At 45.0% G+C, this 16,482-nt stretch overlaps 1 protein-coding gene across 4 annotated transcripts in view; it reads right to left on the bottom strand.

Annotated features, from left to right (window-relative positions):
• Window positions 1-15,430, bottom strand: part of ANKRD17 (ankyrin repeat domain 17) — a 69,039-nt gene extending 53,609 nt beyond the window's left edge. For all 4 annotated transcript variants that reach the window (XM_036383099.2, XM_036383100.2, XM_054514764.1 and 1 more), the window contains exon 1: window positions 14,950-15,430. In XM_036383099.2, coding sequence (XP_036238992.1) covers window positions 14,950-15,318 — 369 coding nt within the window. In that variant the 5' untranslated portion in view covers window positions 15,319-15,430. The remainder of the gene's footprint in view (window positions 1-14,949) is intronic.
• Between the last annotated feature and the right edge of the window lie 1,052 nt (window positions 15,431-16,482).

Below are 16,482 nucleotides of genomic sequence, written 5' to 3'. Positions count from 1 at the left end.
CCAACGGCCAAAAGAATTAAATTCCCATTTTTACTTGAAGAAACACTCATAGTAATCACTCAGTTAAACGATCTTTTTCCAAAAAATACTAATTGCTAAAAACACTTGCCTAACAGCAAGAATATTCTCACCTGGATTTAAAAAGCTGGCCAGACTGGCTAGTAACATCACAAAGAGAAATTCCACTTGATCATTATAAATTTTAGGCATAGCTGCATTCTTCCATTTCAAAATGTTATTTAACCACCAAAAATGGGAATTACATCCTACTTGCTTATTACAAAGGCCCTCATTTCACACAAACTCAACACCTGCCCAGGCTGTCCATTTTTCCATTCTTTTTCCACTCATTTTCCACTTCAGAGAACAGCCCAGATTCTACAGTTTTACTAAGAACCAATTCAAGGAAGACTCACAGAACAATATTCCGCTGTTCCTCTGGAGTCATGCTTTTAGGGTGGCATTTCCAACATCCCCAGGAGCCCCTTGCAACTGTTCCAATGTACATGAAATCCAGCAATAATGCACAAACATTAGCCCAAGTACAAAGCTGTCCCTGACAGCTTGAAGGATTTCTTTGTATATATATAATAAAAAGGAAAAAACCAGCCACCACCTCCCACATAACACTCATGTCTCCAAAGACAAGTTATTCAGTCTTCTGAGCCTCAGAAAGAATTAACAGATACCTTATATACCACCAAAAAAAAAGGAAAAAAAAAGGAAAAAAAAAAAAAAGAAAGAAGCTTAAAGCACACAACTTAGCACGGAGCTAGAGACACTTCACACATGACACCACAGAAAACATTTTCAAATGCAAAGGCAGCATTACACAGGAACAAAAGCAGCTGTCTGCTCCACACAGGGCAAACTGCACAGCATGGGCTCCCCCAGATCCAGAAATTAAGCACCAGATTTTCAGGAGAAGAAGGAACACCATCACCTTCAGAGCTGAACCATTTCCCCTTCTGCTGGGGAAACTGCAGAGCCCTGCCTGCAACAGCATCACTTCAGTTACAAACCCTAACTCAAAGAACAATTCAGAGCTTCCCTAACACCATGAGAGATGGGAGGACTCTACATGTGGGCTGTGTGAAAAACCTTCCTGGCACTGAAAGCAAGTCACCCTCAACATTTGTTCGAGGGCAGCAAACAAAACATTCCAAATTTCACACTCAGAACCTCAATACCCAATCCTTCCTCCTCTCCCCTGGCCCACCTGAATCTGCAGCTCTCTGGTGCTGATTTAGAAAGATGCAATTGCTTGCAAAATGAGATCTCAGACTTTCTTTCATACTTCAAAAATATTTACAGTATGGAATACCAAATTCTAAAAAGCCCATTCCCAGCTCTTGATGTTTTACTGAAGATCTCATAGTGGTGTAAAATAAAGGCTTTAACACATGCTTCTGTTCCTGAAAAATAAAGGACAAAAGAAAAGCAAGCCAAAAAAATTCGAGGGAAAAAGCAAAAAAATATTTAGACCCTTATGATTAATTTCTACTATTTAATTTTTCTATTTCTACTGTGTGATTTTGGGTTTCACACACAGATCAGGAAATACATCTTCAATTCTGCACAGGTAAACACAAACCCATTTCGTCCTCACCTTCAAGTCCAGCTCTAGGAATTACTTGAAGCGTTGATTAGGAAAGATAAAACACATTCTCTTCAAAACATCTCAGCTCCTCCTTGAAAGCTAACAATCTTTATTTAGCCTTATGCTGAAGGGCATGATCCACTCAGTGTCCTCATTGTCACCATCCACTACTAAAACTCAGCCTATTCTCCTGATAAAGAGGAGCCCAAAAACCACGTAGCTGTCTGAGGTGTGTCCATCCATCACCTCTCCCATACACTCTGTGAGCCTAAAACACACCAAACCCTCCTGTTCCCCACAGAAGGTGGCAGATAAAACATCTGAAGTGCAGCTTGAGGAGATAGATTTAAAAACAGTGAACAAAAGCCCTGTTTGCAGCCCCATGAAGCGTGTTAAGCTAAGGGGAATCCTCAGAGTGTTCCGAAGGATGGGTATAAACCAAGGCTGGTTTGCTCTGCCCTGTGCTCCCCACACAGCACTGGTAACTCTGTGGAAATGAGCAAGGGGAGAAAAAAACCCTCCAGAGAATCCTGCTGCTCATGCAGAGCAGAGCTGGGCATGCCCAAGAGCTCACAGGCAGTTTTTAGGAAGAACTTCCATCCCAACCTTGTGGTAGCACGCAAGCCACCAGCAATTCTGAGCTGGCATCATGTCACCCTGAGGCACAGGCATTTCAACCACTGATCCCAGACAGATTCTGGCACCCAGAAATGTGAGCATTGAACAATTGATCAGACAATTCCCACTCTCATATCACAAAAGCACATTGTTATCTGGTTCCAGCTGATCGAGCAGTACTGGTCACCAACTGGCCCAAAGCACATAAACACACTTCTCTGTGTGTGCTTTCAGAGCACAGTGTCAAGGTTGAGCTCTTTAAACCCTGTCCCATGCAGCTGCTAACACCTTACTCAGCAAGATCACGAGGTGCATTAATTACTAAAAAACCCAAATCATTCTGAGAAGAAAAAAAGGAGAGTTGCAGACGGGCCCTCAATACAGTACCAATGATCAGTTATACCCTTCAGCAGGCATTCCCCAGTATTTCCCTCTCCAGAAGTAGGTACACAGTCAGACAGAATCATAAAGCTCCCGAGACAATTAAGATCAAAAACCAGAGTGGGTTTCCAGCTGAAATTTTGTGTCATTCTGGTTATCTGCTACAGTGCCAGGAAGAAAACCCCCACAACTGTCACATGGAATACCCTGAAAACTGAGGTACCTATCACAATGAAAAATCCAAACAAGATACACAAGACGGCATTTCACATTAATTAGAAATACACTTGAAATCAGAAGACTCAGTTAATTCACCAAGGGAAAAAATGCATCATTAAAACCATCAAATGACCGAGTTTGCTCTTCTAACATTAAACAAAAAATCATGACAAGATACAGGAGCAGCTGTTGGTATACAAGAACAATACTCAGTGCAAGGAATATCCACACAGATTTTTCAAAGGCTGCTTCAAACTTGTGTTTGAAGCCCAATTCTTCCATTTTTAGAGTGCTGATAATCCCACCTACATTCATTTTGCTGGACTGAACCCAGTTCTTCATAGCTGCTCTCCCAATAAAAACAATTTTTCAAACCCCTTTACAACTAAGCCACAACTGAATGTTTCCCCCCACAGATACCCCTAAGGGTACTCACTGCTCTAGATAAATGCACTAGGATTTATCCACCTTCATTAGGAAATACAGCCTATAACTTGCAGCTCTCCATCATATCAGTATAACCACCAAGACACTAAAAACATTATTCTCTGCTTCTTCTGTTCTAAACACAAAAACCTTGTTATACCCCAAAAGCATCACCTCTGCTTTGGGGCTGTTCGCATCAGTCACCACTTGGTGCAATTTTTAAGGTCCCTTAGTTCTATGTCACTACAAAACAAAATGAGTTTTAAACCCACTGTTTCAGGTTCTCCCTCCAGAGAGATTGATCCAACTCTAGATCCTCGGTGAATACATAAAAACAAGTCAGCCCAAACCCAAATCTCAGGCACCACCTGAAGTCATGACTCCCATCTGTTTTTCCTATTTTCACATTGTATATTGGTTTCTTTTACTCCACTTCTTGCAGCAATCACAGCTCTGCAGTTGTCAGCCTGGCTAAATTTCCAGCATCCTTCAGGCAGGTGCTTTAGTGAATTCCAAATAAAAGAAACCTACTTTCTTCCTTTCATTTTTATTACTGTGGTGGGGATGTGCAAGGATGATGGGCTTCAACCTGATAAATACTGAAGACATACTTTTATTCTGATTTTTTTTATTCCCTCAGCCTAATAGTCCCATGTCTCTCTGAGCATTTCAGACTTTGCTGCCAAAAGCTGCAGTGGAGCTTTCACACGAGTTTTATAGTCACAAGATGATCCTTGCTGCCCATTGACATTATCACACCCCCCTTGATTCAGCTCCATTATCTCCCACAGACAAGGAAACTTTGATAACCAAGCCACATATTTTTCTTCTCTAACAAACATGTAACAACTTTTTTTGACCATCCAAGATGGTTTCCCACTCAAAACCTCATTTTCCTGCCAAGACACATCTTTCATTTCTCTCCAGCCTATTCTTCCCTTGGCCTAGGGCAGCATTCCAGACCCTTCTGACACATTCAGAGTTTGCTGTTCAGTTAGTGCTACTCCTTTGGGTCAAGGGACAAAGCTGCAAAGGATGGAATTATTTTTCTTATGCTATCCATGAGATCTAGGTTTTCGACAGCTCCAGGAAACTAGAATCTGGAAAAGGTATCTGACATAGCTACCTTTGAAAGCACCACAATTAGCACATCCGGAGGTTTTTATGCCCATTTAAAAGATTGCATACACAGAAAAGGTTTCAAGCCTGAGTTGAGAGACTAGGATGGTTATGACCTGTCTGATGGAGTAACTTCCACAATTCCCTGCATAAAGTCCTCCTCCAATCTGCTCTCCCTGAACAGAAGCACTGTGCTGGGGAAGCTGACTCGGCAACTTGCATGAACTGTCAGGATGGGATCAGGGGATAGAAGGACTGCATGCCCAGAGAAGCCTCCTCAAAGAGGTGGAGCCCTCCTCCCGGTTACAGCTGGGCTATTAGGAATTTCAGCATTCCAGCTGCATTACCATTTCATAGAGGATTTCTCATTCAAGGGTTAATAAAAAAGGTGATTAATTCCACAACTGAGTTAAGAGTTAGCACCATCACACCAGGAAGTTAATAGAAATACAAAGATTCACTACCAGACCATACAAGCTCAGCCAAAAAGCACTCAGTTCATAGCACTTTTCCCAGGAATCTGAAGACAGGGAATGCCAAAAGCAAGCTCTGCCTGGAGGCAGACTGCAACACTGGTCAAGAGTTGTGAGCTCATCATCCCCACTTTATCAGCAGCCTCTTATTGTTACACCATCCATCTTGAGCCAGGAGCCAGAGGCACAATATAAAAACATTTCTGAATTAAGTCCTTATTTATCTCTGCCTAAATGCATCTGACACCTGGGCAGAGTTTTACAGCCCAGCAAGCAAGCAGCACCCTGACACAGAGAGAGACAAACCCTGCTCATCAGCCAGGAGCCTTCCACCCTGGTCAGTGCTTACATCAGCCCCGTTCTTCTGGATTCCAACTCCCTAAGGCAAACCTAAGCATGAAAAAAGGAGCAAAGAAAGTACCTTTACTTATCCACAGCACTGCCCTGAAGATGAACTGAACTACAACATCACTGAAAAAACAACCATGACAAGATAGCTCCTATGATTTTGCTATAGAGGAACTGCCCAGCGCAAATCCAAATGCACCTGATAAGACCTGAAAAAGGGAGACAAAAATCACACGAGCATTTTGAAAGGGTTTTTTGGCAGAAATGCAAGATTACTGGTGGACACTCTCGTGTCTTCCTATTAGAGATCTTCCTTGAAGTTATCCATAGAGTAAAGCCAGTAAGTTTTCACTGGGTAATACAATGCTCCAAGTCCTCAGGCCAAGGACTATGAACACACTCAAGAACCCTGGTTTTGGGAAAAACACAAGTGAAATGAGCGACATGTTCAGAAAACACAACTTGGGACATGGAAGATCCTTCCTCAAACAAATGAACTTCTATTCCTTTCTCATTCCACATGTGAAATACTGGTGACAGAGAAGCTGTGTGTAACCAAGCAGCATGTACAGTCCAACAAGATTCGTACTAACACCTCTCAAATCCTAAGGCAGGTACTAATCCAAGGTATCTCCACATGAGAACATGAAAATTTGAGTGCAAGTTCTTAAAAAGTTTTCAAGTGCAGACACGTTCCCTGCCAAGGATAAGGAAATCTTAAACCAGGAAAAGCCACTATTTGGGACCAAGTCTCCTACTCCTTTTTAAGTGACCTCATCTAGCATTTACTTCCATACATAAATTCTAACTGAGTGAATATTATATCAAGTATTCTCACATCAAATTCCAATCCGGGACCTGCAGGATCAGGATGTCCCCGTCTTCCTTTTCCTGGCTATGAACTGGATGGTTGTTTCAACAGCTCTACATCCAGGCTACTCATCATGAACTTGGACTGGGTTAATACCAGATTTTGAAACCTATTCCAAAAGCAGGAACCGTAACAATGTACTTGAGGTTTCTTTCTTTTACAAAACTATCAATAATCAGAGTTACTCAGCTGGCATCTTCAAATTCACAGACTAAAATGGCTGGAAAACTGACTCCATTCACTGACAGCAATATCAAGCCTGGAGTTTAACAGAACAAGCTGGATTAGGCTGAAGAAGGAAAACCACATAAACTGAATAAAAAATGAGATACTAATGTGATCTCTGTTTTTGTTTAATATGGTTGTTCATTACCTTTTACATCTGAGGTTACCTGGAAGATCAGCACAGCTGTGTGGGGACCACACAGCACAACTCCCAGCATTTATTACCAGTGCAGTTGGACTAGCTGCCAGACAGAAACACTTCTAGCTGAACTCTGGAGCTCAGGACCTCCTGTTCCCCACCTCCTCTTTGCTGGGCCTCCAGAAATAAAATCACACATTCAGTTTATCTCACATTACGAGAAGATAAAACTATTAATGGCAAACACCTGCCCTCAATTCAAGATGTGCTCACAGTAAGAGCCTGATTTTAGCCCAAGACTAACCCTAAAGTCTTGGGCTAATATCAGAATCCAAACCAAAAAAACCTTAAATGCTCCTCAAACCCCTCACTGCCCTAGCAGGCAAGCTGAGGTCCCCTGTCAACCCAACACCCCCCTCCCACAGAAGAACTTCTTCCTCTCTACCACATTTAAATTACATCATACACACAGAGCCTGACAGAATTATTTTACTATGACCAAGTTTAATAAATGCTGGGGAAGTTGACAAAAAGTTTTTTAAAAAGCTAAGTATCTTCTGGACAATAGTTTTGTTATAAAACCAATTGCTTGAGTTATTTCTATTAACAGGTATTCCAATGGTTTTTGGAAAGGCTGCGTGCTCTCTAACAGCCAATTCTGGATTAAAATGAAAGGCACCATTGAGGACATCTGCCTTTCTTGAGAACACTTTGGCAATTTTTTTAACATATTTTTTTTTTTAAAATAAAGTTCTTTGAGTTCTACTGGTAACTTCAAATCTAATTTGCTCAAGCAAGTGCTTATTGGGTGTCACTTCTTCACCCACTTTATTATTAAACCAGTAAATTATTATTATTATTATTATTATTATTATTATTATTATTATTATTATTATTATTATTATTATTATTATTATTATTATTATTATTATATTTTTCTAGGTCTAACTGAGGTTTTGGCCATACTCTGATGTAACTGAACACAGTGCTGGGCCACAACAGCTCCAAAGCACAGGAGGAATCAGCATCCATATCAGCTTTGATAACAGACAAGGCCCCTGGCACAGCTGTGCCAGCAGTGCTCAGCTCCAGAGGGCAGAGGGAAGCTCCAAAGCCAACCCATCACACTGGGCCTTTCTCTAACCCAAGGATTTCTGCAGAACCCAGCTGTGGTGCAGGTACCAGCATGTTTCTAAACCCACCCCAACCTAAAGACACTAGTAAATTTTCTAACCTTGAAGACACGAGTGCATTTAGAGAGTGATTTCACACAGAACTGTAACATTTCCTCCCTCATGCAAGCTCCAGAAAAGGCCTTTTCTGAAGTTCAGCACAGAAAGTTGCCCACTATATTTATCCTCGAGGAGTTCTTTGATCAAGCCGATTCTCCACAAAAATACCAGCATGCTGTTATGCCAGCTTTCACTTCTGCTAGTGACAGAGATGGACAGAAGGCATATGTTCATCCCTGGAGCAGACTGTAACATTCAAAGTGCTTTTTTCTTTAAGCCAGTTTGGTTTTTTGTGTTGTGATTATGATCATAATTGTGACTTTTTTAGTCAGTCTCCAAAGTGACTCCTTTGCTGCAGTGCACTAAGTGACACAAAAGTGATGGTGATAAACCAAAAGGCTGCAATATTTTAATAAAATCCTGCTTAATTCCTCTCTTTCTCCCTATTCTTAATATGCTGCTTTCAAGAACTTGAACAAATACCAGAGAGAAAAGTCAACGCTGATTTTATCTGAAGAAGCTCTAAGTTTTTAAGCTACACACACACACAAAAAAAAAAAAAAAGGAATCGGTGTGATTTATCTGTTCCAGTCACTTCCAAACAGAAGATCCAGAGAAAGCATCAAGAAGACTAATTTCTAATTTGCCCTTGAAGATAAAAATTCCCACTGATCTGTACCATCCTTACCAACTGGAGTCCTCAGAAACAATGCAAACGTTTTCCATGACAGGGATTTCAATGAATTATTCCACCAAAAGAGGCAGTGCTCACTCTCTCACCCTCCTCCCTGCCTGAGCTTCTGCTCTTCGCTGTGTCAGCACAAGCTCCTGTGCCTGACAAACTGGATCCAGGAACTGATCAACTGGAAATGTGTTTTTTCTCTTACTGAGGTTTTTTTTTCTTCAACGACATCATTTCCCAAGTGGCTGGGAGGAGCACTGAATGCCTTTTTTTTTGCCTTCCTCCAAGCCCAACTCCCCCAACTTCAGTGGGATTGATACCCACGCTGGTGCAGGGGCTGAACAGCACCAGGCAGTTGAGGAAAAAAACTAAAGTCACATCATGATTTGAACATTTCAACTTCATTAAAGCATTGTTCCCCATTCTGTGGAGGAGAACAAATCACACCTGCAGAACAGCATCAAGAGGAAAATTCCACTGGCAAAGCATTTCAGGACAAGACTGAACAAAAGGCAAGAATACCTGAAGTCTGGAGATGGGAAAGCTCCAGGACAGGAAAACATGTGAGTCACCTGCCAGACACAGATGCACAGGGGAGCTCCAGCCTCTCCTTCAAGTGTTTGGTTTTTTCCTTGTGTGTGGGAAGGACTGGGAGGTACAGCTGGGAGGATAAGAGCGACCTTCCTCCTCTTATCCCTGAATCATTCCCTGCCCGAGAGGGGGGGGTTCAGATATTCCCCTGGGATTCTGCTGGGATTTCAGTCCCCAAAACTGCTCCTGCACAGCTGGACAGATGTACAGACTCTGAAAGAACCATTCCCTGTACATCAGCACAAGGCAAAGCAAACCCTAGACCAAATATGAGGCAGCCCCTCAGCAGCAGTTTGGATTACTGAGTGCAAAATCTCTTCAGTTTTAACCTAAAAAATAAAGAACCTAGACACTTTCTGATTGTTTCAGGTTAAACTCGAGGAGAATGGAAGTCAAAACCCCAACGTGATATTCTAAATAGCAATATTTCATCATATTTCTTAATGTTCCAACATCTTTCTAGCTGTGAGCAGCTGCTTATTTGGACACATTATCCACTCTTGATGATTAATACCACATAAGATATTGGGGTGGGGCAGGGAAAAACATAAAATCAAGGTTTACTTCAGCTCATTTCCTAAAATATACCATTATGCTCCAGGAATTTGAGGATGCAGGTAAAATACATAAGAGGAATGACTCCTGTACATCAAACACCAGTAATTTGAATTTCTCAAAAACTGCTTTGGGTAACACCAACAGAATCACCCTAATGACAACATGCAGCCCAAAAGAAAATACTGCAAGCACAAACAAGGATGTATTAAAGGATGTATGCTTGGCTTTGTGGCTGATTTTTAGCCTGGTGTACGACTATTACCTCATGTGAAAACAAGGTGACACAACAGTTAAGTAATACCTCCACGTGGCTTCAGCTCTCTGCACAGTCATGAGCTTAGGACAGCCTAAGGGGGATAACCCAGCTGAAAAACATCTGGAATGCTGAGATAACCTATCCCAGTACCCACTAACACAAAGCACTGCCAGTGCAAACACAGAGGAAATGCTGCCCTTCATTGGCCAACAATGGATTTTTTCCCTCCAGAATTCCTGTGGACTCTGCACAATGCCTGGATGGAGGTCACCAGAATTCCCACACTAACACCAAGACACACTGATATTCACTGCCAACTTCACATTAAGGAAGACCTTTTCCCTAAGTACACAGGTTAGCTCAATGAGCTTACCCAAACCATCTACCAGCATTGGTCCTTCCTCACCAACAGCTTTCTTACTCAACAGACCCAAAGTTATGGACAAGACAAAGGAAGTCCCACACAGGTGCAGGAGCTCTACAGACACAGGACATCTTCAGGATGTCATCTCACTTGAGTCACCTACAAAGTCACACCATCAAGAAACCAAAAGCACAGCATTTCAGAAAAAAACACACAATGTCTCCCCAGGCAGCCATGGATTCTGCTCAGATGGCCCAAAGACACTAACAGCAAATTTAGGCAATTTTTATTTTACACCAAGTTAGAAGGGCTTGTCCCCTTAGCCTCCAAACAAAGGCTTCTTACTTATCCTGGATCTGCAGCATTGATTTTTCAATTCCTAAACCAAATTGCAAATCAGCTATATCATAAATAAACACCAACAGTTTTGGTTTTAAAACACATATAGAGGGGAAAAAACAAACACACGTAATCCCATTTGCCTTCAACCTAGACAGATGAGGAAATTCTCTCAGCTAAACCCCTTCCAGAGAAACCATTCTCTTTACAGAACTGAATTACTGGCTTAAAATGTGAGGTGTTTGGCTCCAGCCTACACATGGGAATTGTGTTTATTCAGACATTTCCTGAAGAAATATCTAAGGAAGTAAACAAATTCACATGGTGCCACCAATATTGAACTCCACCTTCTGCAGTGGTCACTCTCTGCTGGGGGGTTCTTTTTCAACCCAGATATTCACTGACTACTTGAATTAAATAAAGCACATAAAAATAGAGTAATATTTAACAATTAAAAAAAAATAAAAAGCATCAGGTCTAACCAACCTGATTTTGCTGGAAGCTAGTCCAGGAACAGTAAGGAAGGGATGTTAAGCAGTTTTGACCAATGCTTCCTGGGGTCATCTACAGCAGGTTTCACTACTGTGAAACCTGGTTGTAGGATTCCCCTACCAACAGCCCTGGGATAAGCCCTGAGATTCCAGGGATTTTTGAGAACCATCCTACAGTATTTCTCTCTTATTTCATCTTTTGAGTGGAAGGAACTAAGTGGTACAGGCAAAAGACAGCTGAAACAGACAGGGAAAAAATAATTACAAGATAAACACTGCAGCAGAATGTGAGACTGAAGTGGAGGTCAGGATGTCACACACTCACAAGGACAGGGCCCATCAGCTGCAAGCTCAGTCACATTTGTGAGGACCCAAGCACATGAGAGCAATGGCAGTGAAGGGAACACAGCACACAGGGGTCAAGCCAGGCATGGTGGCCCTGCAGAATCCAAAGGCCTTACTCTAGGACTCTGATGAAGACTGTCAGGGTTAAAAAAAAGGAAACAGATTGCTAAAATAAATTCTGTGCTTCAAATAAGCTCATTTGAACACTTAAGCTCTTCAAGTGTTTTCCAATTTAAATATTACAACCATGTACCTGTGATGCTCTCGAAACCACACCAGGACGCCCAAGATTTCAGATTAACTTTGCCTTAAATACACACAAATCCAAGGTGGATCTACACCTTGGATCACCACAAGGTTCATGGGCAAGATGTAACTCACAAATTCCTAAGATGGATATAAAGGGCAATTATAAATTCCACTGCCAGCAGCAAACATCCTCCAAGTTCACAGACTTGAAACAAGCTTGTAAACAATTTTTATTACACAACTAAACCTTTCAGTGTTAAATAAGAGAAGCCCTAATGCACTCTGGACACTCAGTTTCTAAGCAGCACCTTACCACGAGGACCTGCTCATTTTTTACACGATTTCACTATGAATGGAAGTGTTGAACAAAATTTGCGCATACAAGAACACTCGGAAGGAACCCGCAAGCTGACCTCCCCTGCTATGTAACTCCTACTGTCATTCTTGTCATACCTCAAGATTCCTCTTCCTGTATACCCAGAAAAGTTCCCATTTTTTAACAACTTCTTTTTAGGGAAAAGGCAATTTACCTTTTACAGACAACACTGGACCCCACTACCTAAAATCTTGGGGTTTTGCAGTAATTTTCTGCAATTTGAAAGGCCAACATTGGAGGTTGCCATGAACTCATAAGGCCGTTAGTATGAAATTCCCATTAAACTTCTCCCAAAGCTCTCCACAGTGCCTGTGTTGCCACACTGAGATCTGATGGAGTTCAGACATGGAGATGAAAACAGCTGATTTTAACTCCTGATTCCATTCTGTCAGCTCAGCAACAACTGAGCTGAACAATATCTTTCTGCTCCTGGGGTTTCTGTGACTACTCAGGATGCACCAGGTTTCCCTTCAGAACCCCTTGGACTTGTTGCTACAGTACTCCTGATTTTTAGAAGCAGGCTCATTAGCAGTCCAATCTAGAAGCACTTTGCTTTGGAGATTAGAGAAGTCTTAATGTATTAAGCATGGGAAGGGCAAAAAATAGCCTAAGACAAACTATCTTAAGTTTACAGAGATAATGAAGGGAACGGTTGGGAGGGAACACCAGCTTCTGCAGCATTCCCACAGTAGTTTCCGTTCACAGCAAAACCAGCAACTTGCACTTCTTTCTGTTTTTCACTTGATGTGCCTTCCACACCGCCCGTGGTCAGAAGAACACAATCAAACTGAAGAACTGGGCACAACTCAAGAATATGTGAAATAAAATGAAATTTTAACCCCCAAACAACTAAAAAGCCCTTTGTTCCTACAGTGGGATTTTTTTAAAGCTTCTAAAAGCCAAAACTAACTATCAGGTTCCTTTCAGACAAGGAAACCTCCCTTTCACTGAGAACACACAAAACACTTTTCCTTCCCAGGAACTGCTAGGAACGATGTTCAAGTTGGATGCTCTGCTCCAGTAATCAGGCCATCCTCATGTTCACATTCCTAAAAACTGTGACTTCAGCTGTGCACATTCTACAAGCTGCATCCTTTCATCCTGAAGTCACTAGGAGAAAGACTAGAACAGATTTTTGCAAGCAACCTGCGTGACCAAGAACAATTATAAATGAAGCACGTGGCATATATTTTGTTGTGAATCCTGAATTTCATGCTCTGAGTATTATTCACTTGCTCAATTAGCCCTGCTTAATATTTAATCCCAGACCACCCAGCCTGGGAAAGCCCTCACGTAGGATAAGATGAAACCATTGGGGAAGCTTCCAGACAGCCAAACTGCCTTCCCAAATTACCCATCTCAGTACCTATGGCACATGTCACTCTGTCAAAGAAAAAAAGTGAACTATTCTGCTGTCTCATGATATTTAATGATCACTGCCATTTCCTCCTCTCTGGAGGTCCCAAATAATGGGAAATAGATGCCTCTGAAGGCACAGCAAGCAGGCCAAGGCTCACCTCACCCACTCCCTGTACTCTTCAGCTGTCTCTGCCCTTCTCTGCCACACACACAATTCCACCTGGAAGCTCCCAGTGTAAGCAGCCCTTGGGAAGAATGGCTGTGGACCACTAAATAAAAACCTGCCTGAGGCTTCACCAGCAGGTCTGGCTTGACACAAATTCTGCTGAATGTTTCCACCACACACAAATGATCTCGGGGCTTGTCAACCAATACACTGAAGTCACTGCATGGCCTCCGTCCCTTCAACATACAGCACCAGCAAATCCCAAAGGCCTGTGCTCAACAGAGCCCTCCAAGCACCCATGGGACTGCTGGACAACATAGTTCAGCAGCAAAGCAGTTATCCTACAAGTCTTACATCATAAAAACTTCTACCTACACAATGATATTGACTTTGCTGAAAACCAACACCACAGAAAGCAGAGTACCAACTTTGAGACATGCTCACTGCGTGCATTTTATCTCAAACAGCTGGATAAAATGCTTCTTGTATCAACTTCAGCAGGAATGATATGCAGAGTGCTGCTTAACTGTGGAAAAAGCTATCACCATCCCAGCCCAGCCCTTCCTTGAACCTATCAGACCCTTCCTTCCTGCCCAATTTCTAACAGAACTGTAGCTATATCGCTCAAAAGCCAAACCGCTTAGAGACCAAGTTCAAAGAAAAGCTAAAAACTTCAAGAGAACTTTTCTGTGGCCACTACTTAAAAAAAAAAACAAAGCAGAAGTGAATGCTCAGCTGGGGAGGTTACAGAATTAACACCATTCAACAAAGCAACCCTATGTGACTACATATGCAAATAAGGGGCTCCTAGCCTTACAGGCCTTTTCCAACCATACCTACCTGAAAATCCCAACACCAGACAAAACCGACTATTAATGCTTCCTGTTTCTGCATTGCATGGAATCAGGGAGGCTTTCAGGTTCGGAGAAAACACCATTTAACAGTTCAACACCCTGGGCTCTCTGGCAGCCCTCGCCTAGCTGCACCTTCACCTGCTCAGCTGCACCTTCACCTGCTTTCAAGCTCTCCAAGAGGATCTATTCCCACCGCTGGGCGCGCCAGCACCTTCCCAGCCCCGCAGCCAGCGCTCGGGCCTGCCCCCGGAGCCTCATGCCGGCCCTGCCAGCTAGCAGCATTCCCACCGCTCGGCTCTCCCTCTCTCGGCTCCCGCGACCACCGCGATACAGCACATGGCACACAGCACCTGCGGCGGCCCCTGGGCCTTTCCCTTCGGGATAAAGCCACACCAGGGACGAAGGCGGCCGCTGGCTGCGGCTCGCAGGGAGCCCCCGAGCCCTGGGGAAAACCGGGGGGCGCTGGCCCCGCATCCCGGCGAGGAGAGGGGCCCGGGGCCGCTCCTCGCGGCGGGGGTGACCGGAGGCCGGGATCGGCCGTGCCCCGCCACGAGGTGCTGCCCCTTCCCGGCTCTGCAGCAGGGCCGAGGGCGGGGGGAGCCGGGAGCTAGCTGGAATTATGAAAGCGGATCAGTAGGGAAACCCCTGGGGCCTCCCCCGCGCCGTACCTCGGAGACCTCCTCTTCCTCCTCCTCCTCCTCCTCGTCTTCCTCCTCCTCCTCCTCCTCTTCCTCGTCGTCGCTGCCGTTGTTGCTGCTCTCGCTACCGCCGCCGCCGCTCTCGCTGCTGCTGGCCGGCCGGGCCGCCCGCCCGCCGCGCTTCGCCTTGCCCGGCACCGCCTTCTTCTTCAGCAGGAGGTCGCACACCCGCACCAGCCCGGCCGCCCCGGGCCCGCACGGCGACGGAGGCGCGGCGGGGCCGCTCGGCCCCTCCGGGGGACCGGGCCCCGCTGTGGCGCTGCCGGCCTCGCCGCCGCCGCCCTCACCGCCTCCCTCCTCCGCCGTCACCGCTACCGCCGCGCCGACCGCCTTCTCCATGGCCGGAGAGGAAGGAAAAGGAGGAGAAGGAGGAGGAGGAGGAAAAAGAGGAGGAGGCGCCCGCGGCCGCCGCTGCCTCGGTCACCTCTAGCGCCGGCGCCGCCGCCGCGGCAACTCTCGCGATACTTCCGGCGGCCGCCGCTCGCGCCGCTCACGCTCCCCTCACGCGGCGCGCGCTCGCGCTCCCCCCTTACGCCGCCCGCTCCCGCTCCCCTCACGGCCCTGCCCCGCTCCCGGCAATGGAACCGCGGCGGCGGCGGCCAGACACCCCCTTCCCCCCCGCCTCCTTCCCTTCCTTCCGCCCGCGCCGCCGCCTCGGTCACCGCCCCGGCGCCGGAACCGCAGCTTGCGTCATCACCCTCAGCCTACGGCCCGCTGCGCCTCCGTAAGGGCAACGGGTGCCTTGGCCTGGCCTCTGTCGGGAACCTTCCCCGAGAGCCCCCTCGTGGGCACGGAGGTGCCGAGTTACCCCCTCAGGGCCCGGCGGGGCCCCGCGGTCTGTGGGGGCAGTGCCGCCCTCAGAGCGTGAGGGAGCGCGCCTAGGGCGGCAAAACCCCGTGAGGGAAGACCCGTGTTGAAACCCCACAGCTCTCAGAATTCCGCCTAAAAGTGATGGTCTCTCACACCGTGAGGACAATATGCATTAAAAAGCAACCTCCTAACGCCTCTGATAATAGAAATTGCGGGGGGGCGTCGTTGAAAGGGTCAGAAAATAAATTGATAGAGTATCGCTAAAAGTGGTGGTCAATGAAACCACAGAGGACAGAATTCCAGTTAAAAGCGATGTCCAAGGAACGACTGGACATGGCAGTCTGTGGTGATCTGTCAAAGGTTGAAGTCGGAGGTCTTTTCCAGCCTAAGTGTCTCTGGGATTCTGTGTTGCACACAATTCGTTCCCGCCAAGCATTCTGCATTCAAGAGTAACCTCCAAATCCCTGTTGTACAATAATTTTCTTACAATATCACTAAAAATGACCAACATTAAGATGCCCATGCCAATTTGACCATATTTCTTTAATGAAACCCTTTGAAGATGTCATCATGCCCTGGCTCAGCCCTCAGGCCCCCCCAGCCCAGATTTTCATCTCTAAAGTGTACTTGGGTTATTAATACTGTTGCCTCCATTAGGGCAACAGTAAAAAGACCAAGTCTTTTTAGACCTGT

This window comes from Molothrus ater, chromosome 4 (genome assembly GCF_012460135.2).
Source record: "Molothrus ater isolate BHLD 08-10-18 breed brown headed cowbird chromosome 4, BPBGC_Mater_1.1, whole genome shotgun sequence".
NCBI lineage: Eukaryota > Metazoa > Chordata > Aves > Passeriformes > Icteridae > Molothrus > Molothrus ater.
The sequence above is the reverse complement of the archived record's forward strand: the minus strand, read 5'-3'. Positions and strand labels throughout refer to the sequence as shown.